Source organism: Oncorhynchus kisutch, linkage group LG5, assembly GCF_002021735.2.
Source record: "Oncorhynchus kisutch isolate 150728-3 linkage group LG5, Okis_V2, whole genome shotgun sequence".
In the NCBI taxonomy this organism is placed as follows: domain Eukaryota; kingdom Metazoa; phylum Chordata; class Actinopteri; order Salmoniformes; family Salmonidae; genus Oncorhynchus; species Oncorhynchus kisutch.
The window spans coordinates 38,526,841-38,547,374 of record NC_034178.2 but is presented as its reverse complement, the minus strand read 5'-3'; the positions used below and the strand labels follow the sequence as shown (position 1 = coordinate 38,547,374).

Genomic DNA, 20,534 nt, shown 5'->3' with positions numbered 1-20,534 from the left:
ACGTGTTTACAGGGTGTGTAATGACAGCTTTACACCTGTAGAATTCTGTTTACGTGTACCTGACGTGTTGTTGGTGTGTCGCTGCCATGGGTGGTGCCAGCGTCCATCACCTAGCACTGTAAATGATCTACTCACTCCATGTAATTAACAACTCATGAATAATTCAACAGGAAACAAATCCTCTGACACTGAAATAAATACCCCCCAGTGTAAACTGTGCTATTTATGAGTATCATGGCAAATGTCAGTCAAATTAAATTCAGAAAGTGTGTGTGTGTGTGTGTGTGTCACATTTAGAATATAGCGGATGTGAGTTTGCGTTTTGTTATTTCAGAGAAGGAGGGTTGAACATCACAGAGTGCTGTTGGTGAATCACAAACATTTCTATTGAACATATCTCCTCAACCAGCTGAAGTTGCACACCGTTGTCTTTTCATAGGCTATGAATCAACATGTACAGTTTGTACTACTCCACTGCTGAATTTTGTATTTTCAGGCAACACCAAGAAACAAAGGGAACAATACTATATTGATGGTAAAGCGAACTAAACGTATTTGCCCTTCACTTTGAAAATATAATAATTTTGCCAATTCTGAAGAACAATACATTTGAGTCCATCATAACACCAATAGAGTATTGAATGTCTTGAATACTTACACGCAACTTAACATAACCAAAACAGAAGAGACAAGAAAAAGTAAAAGATTTACAAATGAAATTATACACAAACATAAAAGCTATTGGTCTCTCTAAGAAACAGACTTGCACATGACACACACACACACACACACACACACACACACACACACACACACACACACACACACACACACACACACACACACACACACACACACACACACACACACACACACACACACACACACACACACACACACACACACTGTATGTACAGCTGGGAGCGAGCGAGACGCACATTCCTTGGGCTCTTGTAGCTGCGAGTGCTAGGCCAGCCAGCGTATACTCTGGTTTGTCAATCGCCTGTCAACTCCTCGCTCTGAGACATATCCTCCCAAACACAGAGGAGAAAGCGTGCTTCTCCAAATGAGGCCAGACAGAAAATGGCTGCTACAGCTACAAAAGCTCCTGACAAGAACTGGCTTAGACCTCCTGCACCCCAGTCAACTAGAGGAAGACACGTACCAAAGCATGACAGATCAAAAACATAACATCTTACTTATTGGATTAGTGCTGACCATGGTTCTTTAGTGGTATTTTGTTCTTACCTGCACCAAGACAAAGAATCTCTTCTTCCATCTCTTCCACACATTTTTACCAATAGCCCATAGGTACCTAAGTAAACAAAGCAATGGTTTAGTAATAAGTTGTGTGGTCTATGGTGGGTGGCCTTTCTGCAGAGGCTGCTTTACAATATTAAACCTTGTGTTGCATCATTATTTCATAAAGAGGTGGCATGCTGAAAAAGCATATACATTTTTCCTTTTACGTTATAATGAGCAATATATACAACACCTTGAATGAATGGCAATTGGCGAACAATAGCAGAGATGCATGTGTTACAGTACAAGGACTCTCCTGACCTCTTATGGTAAAACGTTGTTACTGCTACCTTTTACTGTGAAAAGGGTTTAGATATCCAGAACGACCCATTTTCTGTTTGTGAAAGGTTAAACTGCTTTCTGATATGAACTTCATTCAGAGCAGAACATGGTTCGGGGATAGGAGTGACATCCAGAACTCCAGCTCCAGTATGAGCCAGTGGACATCCCTACATGTGGGTATGAAGACTGTACTCTGGTTTGTTGAGTTCTATCATTAGATTTACATTGTAGTCATTTAGCAGACATTCTTATCCAGAGTGACGTACAGTAAGTAGTGAGTGCATACATTTTTTTAATATATATATTTTTTACTTCTATCAGTCTTGAGTCTGTGGGAGTGCAGCATGAGTGTTGTGTTGCTGTGTATCTTGTGTTGTGAAGAGATCAGAGCATGAAGAAGAAATGAACATCTGAGGGTGAGGACACCAGCTCTGACTGCCTCTGGCCGCTCCTCCCCCTGGCCGGGCTAGAGGTACCCTGGCTTGCCTGCCTCTGCCTGTGTATCCCCCTGGTTAGTTTAGGGACATCAGGGCTTCTCTCTCTGAATAAACTAGTGCCAAAGGAGCAGCGGGAAAGGGGGCTGAGGCTGGTACAGGCAGAGGCAGGTACAGGCAGATGCAGGTACAGGCAGAGGCAGGTACAGGCAGAGGCAGGTACAGGCAGAGGCAGGTACAGGAAGCATAAGACCCCAACACAGGCTACTGCAGAGCCACCCCAGCATCACATCAGACCTCGCAGGCCCTGTACAGGAAGCATATGGAGGAGAGTGAACGAGAGGGACAGGCGGCACTCCTTAAAGCCCAGACACTGGGCTTCCCCCATAGAGCAGGACACACACACAGTGGAGGAGACCGGAGGAGGGAAGAAGGAAGAAGTGTGACGTTAACGTTTCCTTATGTCTCTGAGTTGGTGCTGTCACATCACTTACATCAATAGCCATTATTTTAAAAACATTTTAAAAAATAAATAAACTAGGCAAGTCAGTTAAGAACAAATTCTTATTTTCAATGACGGCCTACTGGGGAACAACGGGTTAACAGCCTTGTTCAGGAGCAGAACGACAGATGTTTACCTTGTCAGCTCGGGGATTTGATCCAGCAACCTTTCAGTTACTGGCCCCACACTCTAACCACTAGGGTACCTATCATCACCCCACTGACTTAATCACAATCATAATTTGCTATTTGATCTGGGGAGAGGAGAATGTCAATACCTTTTACTTGATATCCATTCATGACAGTCAGAATTCTTACTCTTATTCAATGTGCTCTTTAACATGGTCATGTCTTACATATTAGTGTGAGGCTATGTGCACAATGGCACCAACAAAGCGGTGAAATACAGAAGGAGAAGACTTCCTTTTGTTCTTTAGCAAACATTATGGACGCTTGATAAATGCAGTACAACAATATTTGAGGAAATTAAAAATGTCAGATGTCACATTACATAGTAATGTTCAATGTATGTTGAAGATAATAGATTTAATGTTTAAGGTTAAAGATAAAGGTTGCCTGCTTTGGTCACAGTCGATTGGCCGTCTGGAAGTGTGTGTTATGCACTAATGGTCGGCCCACTAGATGGCAGCATATCGCTGCATCTGAGAAAGATATGATTTGATCTAGAGTTTCAGCGCAGCGTAGCTTACCCACAGTGCTTCATGTTTTGTGGCTTGTCCATGCGGATGGCCAGTTTGATCTTCAGGTCACTGTCAGGGCAGCCTTTGGACACGGACATCTTGTGTAGTTCGGACTGTTTGGGACTGTTAGGGGTCGGATGGAGTACCACCTGGAAGCACAAAGACACATATCTATTACAGTCAAGTCCTACATAAAACACACAGCCATGTAAGGTTGTATCAATGTATATGTATATGTATAATGTATGTAATAGATCGTAACAATGTTTACCCCCTATTCACATCAATGACAACCATTTTAAAATCTGAAAAGCAAGTTCGTTGCTAACTGTGCCTATGTCTGGCTCCAGTTCTGTAGGCTCTTACCCTGCCAAGCTCTTTGTCCTCCAGGGCCAGGACTCCTGTGCTCTCAGTGAACAACTTCACCTTGACAGCAGGCAGGGGGTGTGTGGTGGTGAAGTCCCCCTGGGTCCCCCAGCTGAAACACACAGAAGACCATAGAGTGAGACGGGTTAAAGAGTGACATGACATTGTTTCACATCAAATGTGAACCATTTCAGGAAACTAGGCGCATGTCGAAGGTCACTACTTCACAGGAGAGCCATTTGAACATAAACTTAAAAAAAAAATCAAAATGTGTTTTTTGGCATGAAATGCCTTCTCGAACATGTGAACTTTCATGTGCCTTAATAACACACTTGTATGCCATCTGTAAATACTAATACAATTGCTAAATTACGAACCTAGTTGGTTTAGCCACAGAAAAAGTGAGCAACCTTCCTGTTAGCCATGATTGGCTGATATAATGAGTGGGCTGGTACGTAAACATTATTAAAGTGACCAGTGTGCAATTTCTATCTACAGTACATCTCTAAGGTGCAGGGTCGAGTATCCAGGTGGTAGTCGGCTAGAAACAGTGACTAAAGTTCAGGGCAGGGTACTGGGCGGAGGCCAGCTGTAGGTGATTATTTAACAGTCTGATGGCCTGGAGATAAACTGTTTTTCAGTCTCTCGGTCCCAGCTTTGACGCACCTATACTGGCTCTGCCTTCTAGTGGGGTGAACAGGTCGTGGCTTGGGTGGGGGAGGTCCTTGCTGATCTTCTAGGCTGTCTTGTGACACTGGGTGCTGTAGATATCCTGGAGGGCAGGCAGTATGTCCCCGTTGATGCGCTAGGCTGACTGCACCACCCTCTGGAGATTCCTGTTTTTGCGGGTGGTGCAGTTGCTGTACCAGGCCCGTCAGGATGCTCTCAATTGTGCATCTGTAGAAGTTTGTGAAGGTCTTATGTGCACACTGCCCCCAGAATGAGGTGGAAACTGAGCTGCACTTCTTAACCTCCTGCCAAATGTATGACCATTTAGAGACACATATTTCCCTTAGATTACACACACCCCCAAATAATTTGAAAACAAATTCAATTTTGATAAACTTCCATATCTATTAGGTGAAATACCACAGTGTGCAATCACAGCAGCAAGATGTGTGACCTGTTGCCACAAGAAAATGGCAACCAATTAAGAACAAACACCATTGTAAATACAACCTATATTTACGATTATTTATTTTCCCCTTTGTACTTGAACTATTTGCACATCATTACAACACTCTATATATACACAATATGACATTTGAAATGTCTTTATTATTTTGGAACTTCTGTGAGTGTAATATTGGTGCGTGTGTGTGTGTGCGTGTATGACAAACCCAGTGTATTCAGAACACTTGACACCACAACAGCAATTTCATCATTCCAATATCATTCAGCATGCTTTTGGGATGCACCACAACCTACTGTGGACTATCTCTGAGCTGTTAGGTGTTCCCCTGTGTGTCTCACTTCTCACTGATGTGGTGCATCACATTTCTATGTAATTTTTTGGGGGAACTGAAGTATTGTACACTGCCGTGGAATTATTGCAATCAAAAGGAGAGACTTTCACATTTCTTCAAAACAATCAATCTTTATTATTTAATTACTGCAGTAATGGAGCTTGTCAACAAACCCCCCCTAGTTGATTCGTTGAGAGCTCAACGACAAAATATACCATGGCCTTTTATAGCAAAGATACACCCCCTTCAATCTTCATGACAAACAACAAATATATGGAATGGTTAACTTCTCTAGGGTAGGGGACAGCATTTGGAATTTTGGATGAAAAGCATGCCCAAATTAAACTGCCTTCTACTCAGGCCCAGAAGATAGGATATGCATATAATTAGTAGATTTGGATAGAAAACACTCTAAAGTTTCCAAAACTGTTAAAATAATGTCTGTGAGTATAACAGAATTGATTTGGCAGGCGAAAACCTGAGAAATATCCATTCAGTAAGTAGGATTTTTTGTTGTTGTAGTTTTCTATTCAATGCCATTACAGTATCCATTGACTTAGGACTCTATGCCTTCCACTAGATGTCAACAGTCTTTAGTACTTGTTTCAGGCATGTATTCTGAAAAATGAGGGAGTAAGAGCAGTCTGAATGAGTGGACCCTGCCGTGTCACAGAGCTTTTTCATGCGCACGACCGAGAGAGTGCCTTTCTTGTTTACCTTTTATATTGACGACATTATTGTCCGGTTGAAATATTATTGATTATTTAGGCTAAAAACAACCTGAGGATTGAATATAAACATCGTCTGACATGTTACTATGAACTTTACGGATACATTTTGGATTTTTTGTCTGACTGTTGTGACTGCGTTTGAGCCTGTGGATTAATGATTCACAAGAAGTTAATCTTTAAACCTATGTAAAATAGTTTTATCTTTTCTGAATGTTTATAATGAGTATTTCTGTATTTGAATTTGGCGCTCTGCAATCTCACTGGATGTTGGCCAGGTGGGACGCTAGCGTCCCACATACCCTAGAGAGGTTAAGATTTGTATGAAAGATCCATATAATTCACAGCAAACAGTATCTGCTGTAAAAACTGTTCTCATTGTGTAGAGACCAGGTTCTGGTCCCGGAGTCATCTCTCCCTGGTACCTTATAGAACAGAAACATTAACTCATGCTATGGAATGCAGTCTCTTTAGGTTTATCACCCAAAGACATCGTAAATCTTCTGTCAGTGTTAAATCTCCCAGAGGCCCATCCTCAGTAGAACACACACAGATGAGTGTTCATAAATTCTGTTGCATAAAGCAACCATTTGATGCGATTACAGTATAACATAATCTTGCAATTTTGCTCTCACAACACACAGCGGCTACCATCCATGAAGCATTTCCCAGATGTGACAGTATTGAGTATTCATTTGTAAGGTTTAACTACTAAACAATAATATAAGTGTGTAAGTGGTATACTGTGTACAGTATGTGACATCTCTGGCTCACCCAACTGAAGCAGGAGATTGAGGGTGTTTAAAAGGAGATGCTACTATAGAATGCCGTGAAAACAGTTGATAATAGGACTCAAATGCATTGTGCCACAGGGTTGTTGTTGGTAGAGAGCATATATGCTAAAAACGTGGAGCACAAAATTGGATCCCATATAGATACTGTATATACTTATATGACCAAGGATAGGCAGCCTAAGACTCCGGATGGTTCACAAGCATTTAGAGTTAGTGTCCAGATAGTCATAATCCATTCCATCTTACCACACACACACACACCTGTGGTAACAGACTTGACTATGGTTAGAAGATGGCTGTCTCCTGACGGGTTGTTAGAAGGTAATCTAGTTGGGATGTTCTCTGTAGCTCTGACAGCTCCATGCACACACTGTGAAATGCAGCTTATAAAGAATACCAAACACAGGCCTGCCAGAAACAGCCACAGAGGAGTACACAGACCAAGCCAAATCAGATCCAAGTTTCAAGCTCGTCCTATGGGAAGACTCACAATTCTCACTATTCTCACTATTCTCTTTGTTAAATTCTAGAAGCATGTGAGCCAGTGGGCAGTGCGACATAAGCATGAAATAGAGAGAGGTCTTGGCTGCTTGTGGCCACTCATGAGCTAATATAGCCAGGACTGGCTTCACATTCAAAATACTAAGCATGCTCACTACAGTTCTCTCTGCCTGCGGTGGGGGAGCACTGATACGGCAGAATGAAGATTAGTCTGTCCATCTCACTCTTTCACCCCCTCCATTGCCCTCTCTCCGCACTTAAACTGTACGTATTTCAATCATTTTGCATGGTATAAAATTACCTGCTCTAAATGAAACACAGTTTCCATGACAGACCCCACCAACGACCTGAAAGCAGCTCCACATATGACCCATTAACAACAACCTATCAGGCTTGATGTCCAGCATCTGTTGAATTGCTACTTTCCATCAACATGACACACATCCCTCCAGCCCAGTAGCCACTGTACTGGAGCCTTGGCAGGGAACACTTTGTGACACAGTGTTACAATGCCTCTGAATCATGAGCCCTGTGAGTCATGTGTAATACATTGGGCTCTCCCACTATTGAGTAGTGTGTGGAGTAGTGTGTAAGGGCTCACCAGTTGACTCACCACAGAACGGCCTGTCACACATGCACACGTTCCAAGTCAACAACACTCTGGTGGTACTAGCCTATGTATGAGTCATGGAGAAAAGACTGCAATCTATTTCCCTGGGGTTTTTCCTCTGTTTGTCTTGTCAGAGCAGATTGCACTGGCAGAGTGCCGACTGCAATATTGACACCAATTGAGAGGGAAAATATAATTTATTATAATGAGAGAGAAGCGTACAGAGAAGCGTAATATTACATGGATTTAAACAGAACAAATTGAATATTCTTCAGATGGTTTTAATTGTGTAGTATTTAACAGCATACATTTACAGACAATTAAATGTCTGTAAATATGTGTTTTAAGCAAAGTAGCTGTCCAAAGCCTGGTAATTCTGTTTTTACATACCACCTATAGATGGCAGTCTAAGAGCTTGCAGAAATATGTAGGTACTTTCACTCAAACCATGAAAAGGAAAAACCAAGGAAGCCCACATCATTTCATCCATGCTTGAAAGAATAAGAAAAGATGTTAGTGCAAAGTGATAAACAAATGCCTTCATCAGTGCTGTACAAATTCATTAGGAGAAGACACATCTGTTGTTCGTAAGAGGCGCGACAAGTCAGGTGCAGCAACTGGTTAAATACATACCGGGGAAAAGGGAAACAAAGGTCTCTTCTCAATGATATCTGTCCATTTATTTTTATTCTTCTACATATTTCCTGTATAAAGTATATGCCCTAGGCCCAGTTTTAATCCTGTATAAAGTATATGCCATAGGCCCAGTTTATTTCCTGTATAAAGTATATGCCCTAGGCCCAGTTTATTTCCTATATAAAGTATATGCCCTAGGCCCAGTTTATTTCCTGTATAAAGTATATGCCCTAGGCCCAGTTTATTTCCTGTATAAAGTATATGCCCTAGGCCCAGTTTATTTCCTGTATAAAGTATATGCCCTGGGCCCTGTTTATTTCCTGTATAAAGTATATGCCCTAGGCCCAGTTTATTTCCTGTATAAAGTATATGCCCTGGGCCCAGTTTATTTCCTGTATAAAGTATATGCCCTGGGCCCTGTTTATTTCCTGTATAAAGTATATGCCCTAGGCCCAGTTTATTTCCTGTATAAAGTATATGCCCTAGGCCCAGTTTATTTCCTGTATAAAGTATATGCCCTGGGTCCAGTTTATTTCCTGTATAAAGTATATGCCCTGGGCCCAGTTTTTGAAAAGTTGTCTTATTGGATTTCGGCAATCGGATAGGATTAAATGATAGCACTGGGTTTTTCAAAACTGAAAACAGATTCTGATCCTCCGAATAGGGATAAGGATTTAGTAATCCAATCTGACCTTTAATCAGGATTGTATTGAGCTTTTTCTTGATCCGAGTGGTAGGGTAGATTTAGAAAGGCATTACAACCACAACATTTCAATGTAACTAAGGTGAGAAAGTTTTTAAAAACTTTGTTAGATCTGAAAATCAAAGGTTAAATGTGTTAAGTTGACTGCAGTACGTATGTGGTAAGAAGTTATATTGAGAAGTGTGAAACAAATGTTTCTACTTATTTCTTGTAACGTCTGTTTTCAACTCACTCTCAAACGTAGATCCCCTGAACGCAGCTCACTCTCCATCTCACACTCTCAAACACATAGATCCCCTGAACGCAGCTCACTCTCCAGCTCACACTCTCAAACACATAGATCCCCTGAACGCAGCTCACTCTCCAGCTCACACTCTCAAACACATAGATCCCCTGAACGCAGCTCACTCTCCATCTCACACTCTCAAACACATAGATCCCCTGAATGCAGCTCACTCTCCATCTCACACTCTCAAACACATAGATCCCCTGAATGCAGCTCACTCTCCATCTCACACTCTCAAACACATAGATCCCCTGAACGCAGCTCACTCCCCAGCTCACACTCTCAAACACATAGATCCCCTGAACGCAGCTCACTCTCCAGCTCACACTCTCAAACACATAGATCCCCTGAACGCAGCTCACTCTCCATCTCACACTCTCAAACACATAGATCCCCTGAATGCAGCTCACTCTCCATCTCACACTCTCAAACACATAGATCCCCTGAATGCAGCTCACTCTCCATCTCACACTCTCAAACATATAGATCCCCTGAACGCAGCTCACTCCCCAGCTCACACTCTCAAACACATAGATCCCCTGAACGCAGCTCACTCTCCAGCTCACACTCTCAAACACATAGATCCCCTGAACGCAGCTCACTCTCCATCTCACACTCTCAAACACATAGATCCCCTGAATGCAGCTCACTCTCCATCTCACACTCTCAAACACATAGATCCCCTGAATGCAGCTCACTCTCCATCTCACACTCTCAAACACATAGATCCGCTGAACGCAGCTCACTCCCCAGCTCACACTCTCAAACACATAGATCCCCTGAACGCAGCTCACTCTCCAGCTCACACTCTCAAACACATAGATCCCCTGAACGCAGCTCACTCTCCAGCTCACACTCTCAAACACATAGATCCCCTGAACGCAGCTCACTCTCCATCTCACACTCTCAAACACATAGATCCCCTGAATGCAGCTCACTCTCCAGCTCACACTCTCAAGCTCACTCTTCAGCTCACACTCTCAAACACATAGATCCCCTGAATGCAGCTCACTCTCCAGCTCACACTCTCAAACACATAGATCCCCTGAACACCTGAACACAGCTCACTATCCAGATCCTAATCACCTGAATTCTGACCACCTGTTCAGACACCTGTATGTCATTATCACACACTATTTATTGTATCACCCCATCATTGTGAGGTATTGTTTGTGACGCACTTCTACTCGGAGCGCTGGTTTTCCGGTAATGTAATCCTCCTGTGATATGATAGTTTTTGCCTGCCTCACTAATGATGCCTTTTGCCTATTCCCTGCATGTACCTTAGCCTATCGGTTTTCCTGTTATCAGCCTGATCTCCCGAATGACGTTACTAGCCTCTTCCCTGCCTGTACTGTTGCCTTTTTGAACACCCTGTGTATGACCTTCTGCCTGCCCCTGGACCCAGCTACCTGCCTCCTCCTGTGGTCCTTTAACAATAAACACCTGCTGCGCCCTGCGCTTGAAACCAGCTCTGTCTCCCATCGTGTTCATTACAATTCTAACTGATATGCAAGCTATATTTATTTTTTATAAAGTTACCTTTATTTGTTTGCTTATGAGCATGTATAAGTAGTACCACAATCTGTCTAGTAGATGGCAAGGTGTAGGCCTGTTCAAAGCACAAAAAAATATCCAGATTCTGTAATCTTGATATTGTGGTATCTGGATCAGAATGATCCTATCTGATTATTTTCTGAAAAACCATCTCAAAAACAGCCAGATTGATATGCTCCTGGTTAGCAACAAAGAGGATTACAGAATCCGGATCATTCTGATCCAGATACAAATGTGAATATTTGGCTAAACAAAATGCTAACAACTCACCAAGTACAGTAGATGGCAATATAGATACTTATCCAAACCACTGAAAATCTGGATTCAGTGATCTTGATGTTGTGGTATCTGGATCAGAATGAAGAATTAGAGAATCATTCGTGTGCTTTCCTCACAAACTTAAATAAGCATGCCCCATTCCAAAAATTTTGAACCAGGAACCGATAAGCCCTTGGTTCACTCCAGACCTGACTGCCCTTGACCAGCACAAAAACATCCTGTGGCGTACTGCATTAGCATCGAATAGCCCCCGCGATATGCAACTTTTCAGGGAAGTTAGGAACCAATATACACAGGCAGTTAGGAAAGCAAAGGCTAGCTTTTTCAAACAGAAATTTGTATCCTGTAGCACAAACTCCAAAAAGTTCTGGGACACCGTAAAGCCCATGGAGAATAAGACCACCTCCTCCTAGCTGCGCACTTCACTGAGGCTAGGAAACACTGTCACCACCGATAAATTCACGATAATTGACCATTTAAATAAGCATTTCTCTACGGCTGTACATGCTTTCCACCTGACTACCCCTAATCCGGTCAACAGACCTGCACCCCCCAAAGCAACTTGTCCAAGCCTCCCACATTTCTCCTTCACGAAATCCAGATAGCTGATGTTCTGAAAGAGCTTCAAAGCCGGCCTAGACAATCTGGACCCTCTCTTTCTAAAATTATCCGCCAAACTTTTTGTAACCCCTATCACTAGCCTCTTCACTTTCATATCGTCTGAGGTCCCCAAAGATTGGAAAGCTGCCGCGGTCATCCCCCTCTTCAAAGGGGGAGACACTCTAGACCCAAACTGCTACAGACCTATATCTATCCCCCAAGTTAACAAATAGATCACCAACCATTTCGAATCCCACCGTACCTTCTCCGCTATGCAATCTGGTTTCAGAGCTGGTCATGGGTGCACCTCAGGCACGCTCAAGGTCCTAAATGATATAACCGCCATCGATAAGAGACAATACTGTGCAGCTGTATTCATCGACCTGGCCAAGACTCTGTCAATCACCAAATTTTTATCGGCAGACTCAACAGCCTTGGTTTCTCAAATGACTGCCTCACGTGGTTCAACAATTACTTCTCAGACAGAGTTCAGTGTGTCAAATCGGAGGGCCTCTTGTCCGGGCCTTTGGCAGTGTCTATGGGGGTGCCACAGGGTTCAATTCTCGGGCCGACTTTCTTCTCTGTATATACAGTGCCTTGCGAAAGTATTCGCCCCCCTTGAACTTTGCGACCTTTTGCCACATTTCAGGCTTCAAACATAAAGATATAAAACTGTATTTTTTTGTGAAGAATCAACAACAAGTGGGACACAATCATGAAGTGGAACGACATTTATTGGATATTTCTAACTTTTTTAACAAATCAAAAACTGAAAAATTGGGCGTGCAAAATTATTCAGCCCCTTTACTTTCAGTGCAGCAAACTCTCTCCAGAAGTTCTGTGAGGATCTCTGAATGATCCAATGTTGACCTAAATGACTAATGATGATAAATACAATCCACCTGTGTGTAATCAAGTCTCCGTATAAATGCACCTGCACTGTGATAGTCTCAGAGGTCCGTTAAAAGCGCAGAGAGCATCATGAAGAACAAGGAACACACCAGGCAGGTCCGAGATACTGTTTAAAGTTTAAAGTTTAAAGCCGGATTTGGATACAAAAAGATTTCCCAAGCTTTAAACATCCCAAGGAGCACTGTGCAAGCGATAATATTGAAATGGAAGGAGTATCAGACCACTGCAAATCTACCAAGACCTGGCCGTCCCTCTAAACTTTCAGCTCATACAAGGAGAAGACTGATCACAGATGCAGCCAAGAGGCCCATGATCACTCTGGATGAACTGCAGAGATCTACAGCTGAGGTGGGAGACTCTGTCCATAGGACAACAATCAGTCGTATATTGCACAAATCTGGCCTTTATGGAAGAGTGGCAAGAAGAAAGCCATTTCTTAAAGATATCCATAAAAAGTGTTTAAAGTTTGCCACAAGCCACCTGGGAGACACACCAAACATGTGGAAGAAGGTGCTCTGGTCAGATGAAACCAAAATTGAACTTTTTGGCAACAATGCAAAACGTTATGTTTGGCGTAAAAGCAACACAGCGCATCACCCTGAACACACCATCCCCACTGTCAAACATGGTGGTGGCAGCATCATGGTTTGGGCCTGCTTTTCTTCAGCAGGGACAGGGAAGATGGTTAAAATTGATGGGAAGATGGATGGAGCCAAATACAGGACCATTCTGGAAGAAAACCTGATTGAGTCTGCAAAAGACCTGAGACTGGGACGGAGATTTGTCTTCCAACAAGACAATGATCCAAAACATAAAGCAAAATCTACAATGGAATGGTTCAAAAATAAACATATCCAGGTGTTAGAATGGCCAAGTCAAAGTCCAGACCTGAATCCAATCAAGAATCTGTGGAAAGAACTGAAAACTGCTGTTCACAAATGCTCTCCATCCAACCTCACTGAGCTCGAGCTGATTTGCAAGGAGGAATGGGAAAAAAATTCAGTCTCTCGATGTGCAAAACTGATAGATACATGCCCCAAGCGACTTACAGCTGTAATCGCAGCAAAAGGTGGCGCTACAAAGTATTAACTTAAGGGGGCTAAATAATTTTGCACGCCCAATTTTTCAGTTTTTGATTTGTTAAAAAAGTTTGAAATATCCAATAGATGTCGTTCCACTTCATGATTGTGTCCCACTTGTTGTTGACTCTTCACAAAAAAATACAGTTTTATATCTTTATGTTTGAAGCCTGAAATGTGGCAAAAGGTCGCAAAGTTCAAGGGGGCCGAATACTTTCGCAAGGCACTGTATCAATGATGTCGCTCTTGCTGCTGGTGATTCTCTGATCCACTTCTACGCAGACGACACCATTCTGTATACTTCTGGCCCCTCTTTGTCACCAAAGCACCATACACTACCCACCACTGTGACCTGTATGCTCTCGTTGGCTGGCCATCGCTTCAAATTCGTCGCCAAACCCACTGGCTCCAGGTCATCTAGAAGTCTTTGCTAGGTAAAGCCCCGCTTTATCTCAGCTCACTGGTCACCATAGCAGCACTCACCCGTATCACACGCTCCAGCAGGTATATTTCACTGGTCACCCCCAAAGCCAATTCCTCCTTTGGCCACCTTTCCTTACAGTTCTGTGCTGCCAATGACTGGAATGAATTGCAAAAATGACTGAAGCCGGAGACTCTTATCTCCCTCACTAACTTTAAGCACCAGCTGTCAGAGCAGCTCACAGATCACTGCACCTGTACATAGCCCATCTGTTAATAGCCCATTCAACTACTTCATTCCCATACTGTTATTTATTTATTTAGCTCCTTTGTACCCCAGTATCTCTACCTGCACATTCATCTATCACTCCAGTTTTTAATTGCAATATTGTAATTATTTTGCCACTATGGTCTATTTATTGTACCTCCCTTATCATACCTCATTTGCACACACTTTATATAGACTTTCTATTGTATTATTGACTGTATGTTTGTTTATTCACTTGTGTAACTCTGTGTTGTTGTTTGTGTCACACTGCTTTGCTTTATCTTGGCCAGGTCACAGTTGTAAATGAGAACTTGTTCTCAACTAGCCCACCTGGTTAAATAAAGGTGAAATTAAATAAAAATGTAATAAAATTACGGTCACTGTGGGGACGTCGTTGTCTATGCACTTATTAATGAAGCCGGTGATTGAGGTGCTATTCTCCTCAATGCCAATTGCATGAATAAAACTGTTGAGTTATCTTAGATTATTGTCGATTCATTATGACTATTTTGAAGTGATTACTGGCTTTGTTCCTATGGTGTCTCATGGGCGACAAACATCGAACTGCCACATCGAACCACACCAGTGGAGGCTCCTCAGAAGGGGAAGACCATCCTCCTCAGTGAATTTCATAAAAATAACATTTGTGAAAAACATTTAAAAAGGTGATCCTTTTTAGATATATTTAGTATAGTTTTATTGACGTCACCAAATAATTAATTAAAACACACTGTTTTGCAATGAAGATCTACAGTAGCCTCAACAGCACTCTGTAGGGTAGCAACATGGTGTAGCCAGAGGACAGCTAGCTTCCATCCACCTCTTGATACATTGACTTCAATACAAAACCTAGGAGACTCATGGTTCTCACCCCCTTACATAGATTTACACAGTAATTATGACAACTTCCGGAGGACGTCCTCCAACCTATCAGAGCTCTTGCAGCATGAACTGACATGTTGTCCACCCAATCAAAGGATCAGAGAATTAATTTAGTACTGAACACATAAGCTACAGCTAGCTTGCACTGCTGATCATAAAATGTAGTGAGTAGTTGACTCAAAGAAAGAGAAAGACAACAGTTGAACAGTATTCAACAAATTAATTTATTCAAAAATAAAGAAGTGTCATGTTCTGACCTTAGTTCTTTTGTTATGTCTTTGTTTTAGTAGGGTCAGGGCATGAGTTGGGTGGGTTGTCTATGTTCCTTTTTCTATGTTGTGTTTTGCATTTGGCCGGGTATGGTTCTCAGTCAGAGGCAGGTGTCGTTAGTTGTCTCTGATTGAGAATCATACTTAGGTAGCCTTTTCCCACTTGTGTTTCGTGGGTGATTATTTTCTGTTATGTGTATGTCACCTTTCAGAACTGTTTCATTTTGTTTCTCCTTTGTTATTTTGTTTAGTGTTCTCGGTTTAATAAATATATGATGAACACTCACCACGCTGTGCTTTGGTCCTCACCTCATTCCAACGACGAGCGTGACAAGAAGAAGCAAGAGACAGAGTTTTTATTTTTTCAATTTCAGTTTCACTTACTTAGCTAGAAAATGCAGCTGGCTAGTTTAGGCTACTAAAACACCCGGCTCAAACAGGGGGGTGCTGTGTTAGCTAGTTGGCAATGACTATCCAATACAACACTGGAACTCATCCATGTCAAGACTAAACTGTGTAACGGCAGATTTCCTCCTCTTCGTCTGAAGAGGAGTAAGGATCGAACCAAGATGCGGCGTGGTAGTGTCCATGTTTTTAATATGAAAAAACTCAACATGAACACTAATACAAAAACAATAAACGTGAACAAAACCGAAACAGTACCGTGTGGCGAACAAACACAGACACGGAAACAATCACCCACAAAACAACAGTGAAACCCAGGCTACCTAAGTATGATTCTCAATCAGAGACAACTAACGACACCTGCCTCTGATTGAGAACCATACTAGGCCGAACACAGAAAAACAACCTAGAAACACAAAACATAGAATGCCCACCCAACTCACGTCCTGACCAACTAAAACAAACAAATAACACAAGAACTAGGGTCAGAACGTGACAAACTGCTTACTGAATATTCACTAACTTTACTGCATGATTGTAGCGGGTTTCTAATGTATTAGTTCTATTAGCTATTTTGACTAGGACGTTACTTTAGCTAATATGGGGACAATGATGTAGGCTGTGTGTAGCAGTTATGACATGGTTTAGCTTGTGCATTGAAGCCCACAAACGAAGGGAAAAGGTGAGAGGAGGAGACTGCATAGAGGCGAGAAGGAATACAACGTGGTTGCTATGAAAGTGAACCATGTTTACGCGTGATCAGTGGTATATTCATTCCACCAATTCTGTTGAAAAGCGTTTAAACGGAAGCAAATGAAACAAGGATAAAAATACCTGAATTTGTCCAATAGAAACTCTCGTTTGCAACTGTTGAACTAATGATTACTCCGTAGATAAGCTAGATGCAGGCAAGATTGTGCAAGGAGGTATTTAATGTGTCACTGTCTGTCACCTCATATTTTTCTTTCGACCTGTGTGCATCTACATTGTAAACTTTCATTCATAGGCTAGGTTGTAGCAACCTATTGATGAGTATAAGGAAAATTCAAGTATCAAGACTGAAATCACATTTATTAATAAGCAGAGAAACACATGTGGAATCTATGCATTCAGTCACTCACTTCACTTCATGCCAGACCCCGCCACACCCACCAAATGGAGCAAACTTTCAAGAACGGTTTGGGGAAACGTGTCATTCAATACAACCGCCACACAACATAGCAAATGTTTAATCAAACTGAACACATCCCAGGTGTGTCGCATCCTAGCAGGCGGCGTAGTGGTGTCGATGTACCCTTGAGCAAGGCACTTAACCCTAATTTGGTCCATGGGTACTGTATTACCATGGCTAACCCTGTAAAACAACACATTTCACTGCACCTAGGGAAAGGGTATACCTAGTCAGTTGCACAACTAAATGCGTTCACCCGAAACGTGTCTTCTACCCCAACCCCTCTAAATCAAGAGGTGCGGGTGGCTGCCTTAATTGACGTCATTGGCCCCCGGGGAGCAGTTGTTGTTGAGGGTTAACTGCCTTGCTCTATGCCGCCCCCTATCCCGTGTATGTGACAATAAAACATCTTAAGTATGTGTCTCTGAATTAATTTGTACAGCACAGATGAAGACATATAATGTGGTAATTGCTGTTTCATTGTAGCCTGAGAGTGGACCAATTATTTATTTATACACTAGATGACTGACGAGGTGCTGTTTTGAAGCCACCGCGCCTCCATCTTGGCACTTCCCCACCATAGTAAAAAATATTTTGGAAGCTATGGAAATGCATTTATTAATGTGTACATTTGTTTTTGCACGATTATTCTATTACAGACACCTTAAAGGGATAGCTCGGGATTTTGGCCATGAGGCCCTTTATCTACTTCCCCAAAGTCAGATGAACTTGTGGATTCCATTTGCATGTCTCTGTGTCCAGTATGAAGGAAGTTCGAGGTAGTTTCATGAGCCAATGCTAACTAGCGTTAGCACAATGCCTGGAAGTCTACAGATGTCCAGTCATTGCGCTAACTCTAGTTAGCAATTGCTCTAGTGTTAGTTTGGTACCGCTTGCCATGCTTACTTACAAGCCCTTAAACAACAATGCAGTTAAGAAAGTATTTACTAAAATAAACTAAAGAAATAAGTAAATAAAAACTATTTTAAAAAATGTAGAAAAATAACAAATAATTAAGGAGCAACAATAAAATAACAGTAGCGAGACTATATACTGTCCTCACGTCAACAATAAAAAAAATACTTAAATACAGGTAATTTTGTCCTTGAAACATTTAATTGAAATACTGTAGAATTCCATTTATTCCTATGGAGTGCCAAAATGGTTGGCTTCAAAGCTTTTCATTGGTCATTACATAGCATCAGCAATACAGGGTTTATATACATCATTGGCACAGACCCTCACACTGGCTTTCTAGCTCGCATCACTAAAGTCTGGATTACATTCAAGATATCATAAAATGACATTACATAATGTATGTTGCTTTCAGAAAATGACAGATATAAATTGATGTCAGGATCACAGTATGCATTCCTCATTAAAATGTGCCTGAGATGAGCACACTAACAGCAGCGTATGTGACGAGTCAAAAAAAGTTAGTGCAAAAAGGATGCAGATACCACTGAACAAAAATATCAACACAACATGTAATGAGCTGAAAAAGATCCCAAAAATATTACTTCTCTAAAATGTTGTGCACACATTTGTTTACATCCCTGATAGTGAGCATTTCTCCTTTGCCAAGATAATCCATCCAACCGACAGGTGTGGCTGATTTAACATCATGATCATTACACAAATGCACCTTGTGCTGGGGACGATAACAAACTGTGCCGTTTTGTCACACAACACAATGCCACAGATGTCTCAAGTTTTGAAGGAGCGTGCAGTTGGCATGCTGACTGCAGGAATATCCACCAGAGCTGTTGCCAGAGAAATGGATGTTAAGTTCTCTACCATAAGCCACCTCAAACATCATTTCAGAGAATTTGGCAGTACATCCAACCGGCCTCACAACCCCAGACCACGTGTTTGGTGTTTTGTGGGTGAGCAGTTTGCGGATGTCAACGTTGTTAACCGAGTGCCCCATGGAGGTGTTGGTGTTACAATATGGGCAGGCATAAGCTACAGACAATGAACACCATTGCATTTTATCAATGGCAATTTTAATGCACAGAGATACCGTGACAAGATCCTGAGGCCCGTTGTCGTGCCATTTATCCACCGCCATCACCTCATGTTTCAACATGATAATGCATGGCCCCATGTCGCAAGGATCTGTTCACAATTCCTCGAAGCTGAAAATGTCCCAGTTCTTCCATGGCCTGCATACTCACAAGACATGTCACCCATTGAGCATGTTTGGGATGCTCTGAATCGACATGTACGACAGCGTGTTCCAGTTCCCGCCAACATTCCACAGGCCACAATCAACCGCCTGAGCAACTCTATGCAAAGGAGATGTGTCGTACTGCATGAGGCAAATGGTGGTCACACCAGATACTGACTGGTTTTCTGATCCACTCCCTACCTTTCTTTCAAGGTATCTGTGACCAAGAGATGCATATCTGTATTCCCAGGCATGTGAATTCCATAGATTAGGGCCTAATGTATTTATTGCAAATGATTGATTTCCTTATATGAACTGTAACTCAGTAGAATCTTTGACTTTGTTACATGTTGCGTTTTATATTTTTGTTCAGTATAGTTAAATAGTTAACCAAAAAGCTACCTGGACTTCTTATTTAGCAGGCTTATGGCTTGGGGGTACAGTAGGAGCTGTTCAGGGTCCTGTTGCTTCCAGACTTGGTGCATTGGTACTGCTTGCCATGTGGTAGCAGAGAGAAAAGTCTATGACTTGGGTGGCTGGAGTCATTGAAAATGTTTAGGGCTTTCCTCTGACACCGCCTGGTATATCTAGGGATGAGTGTATGTCTAAGCCTGGCTCGTGGCTCAGATGTGAGGCCTGGTGTTGGTTTGAGCCTCAGTAGCCATGAGCACAGGCCTGGGGCATTCCTATGGGACTTAGTATTGATATAAATCTAAGCTCAGCCACAAGTGTGGAGCAGCACAACGTAGTAGACCACAGAGCTGGAGCCACAAACATACACACGTACTAATGATGTGCGCGTTGACTCATAACCCAACGATTTTTCTTTCATTATTTTAGGCTATCTGGTATTAGTGCATAAGCCTAAGCTTTGGGGCTTAACTGTACATGCACCAAATAGACTACACAGCCAATTGACAAACAATGCTTTTGGGAATGGGCAGAAAAAGTTCACGTCAATCCACAGAGGAAAAAAGGCCATTGTCAAAGTTCAATTCAGTAAGACAAAGGCTGCAATATGAGAGTTGAAAATAAAGAGAAGGGAGAAAGAAAAGTAATGTTTCGAAAATATGCTATTAGAGGATGATAGCAGTCCCGGCTATGTTATGTGTGATGATTGTGAGGCGGTATACAAATTCGACAGTCACAAGACGGGACTTCAAATAGGCCGATGGCATGTCAAGGGAACTGTAGTTTAGATGGGTTAAACAG

The 20,534-nt window shown here is 42.2% G+C and overlaps 1 protein-coding gene across 18 annotated transcripts in view; it reads right to left on the bottom strand.

Annotated features, from left to right (window-relative positions):
- Positions 1-20,534, bottom strand: part of LOC109891016 (calcium-dependent secretion activator 1) — a 181,600-nt gene that overhangs the window by 82,155 nt on the left and 78,911 nt on the right. For all 18 annotated transcript variants that reach the window (XM_031825030.1, XM_020483253.2, XM_031825017.1 and 15 more), the window contains exons 7-9: positions 3,587-3,698; positions 3,230-3,369; positions 1,249-1,315 (exon numbers count right to left, since the gene is read on the bottom strand). In XM_031825030.1, the coding sequence (XP_031680890.1) occupies positions 1,249-1,315; positions 3,230-3,369; positions 3,587-3,698 (319 nt within the window). The remainder of the gene's footprint in view (positions 1-1,248; positions 1,316-3,229; positions 3,370-3,586; positions 3,699-20,534) is intronic.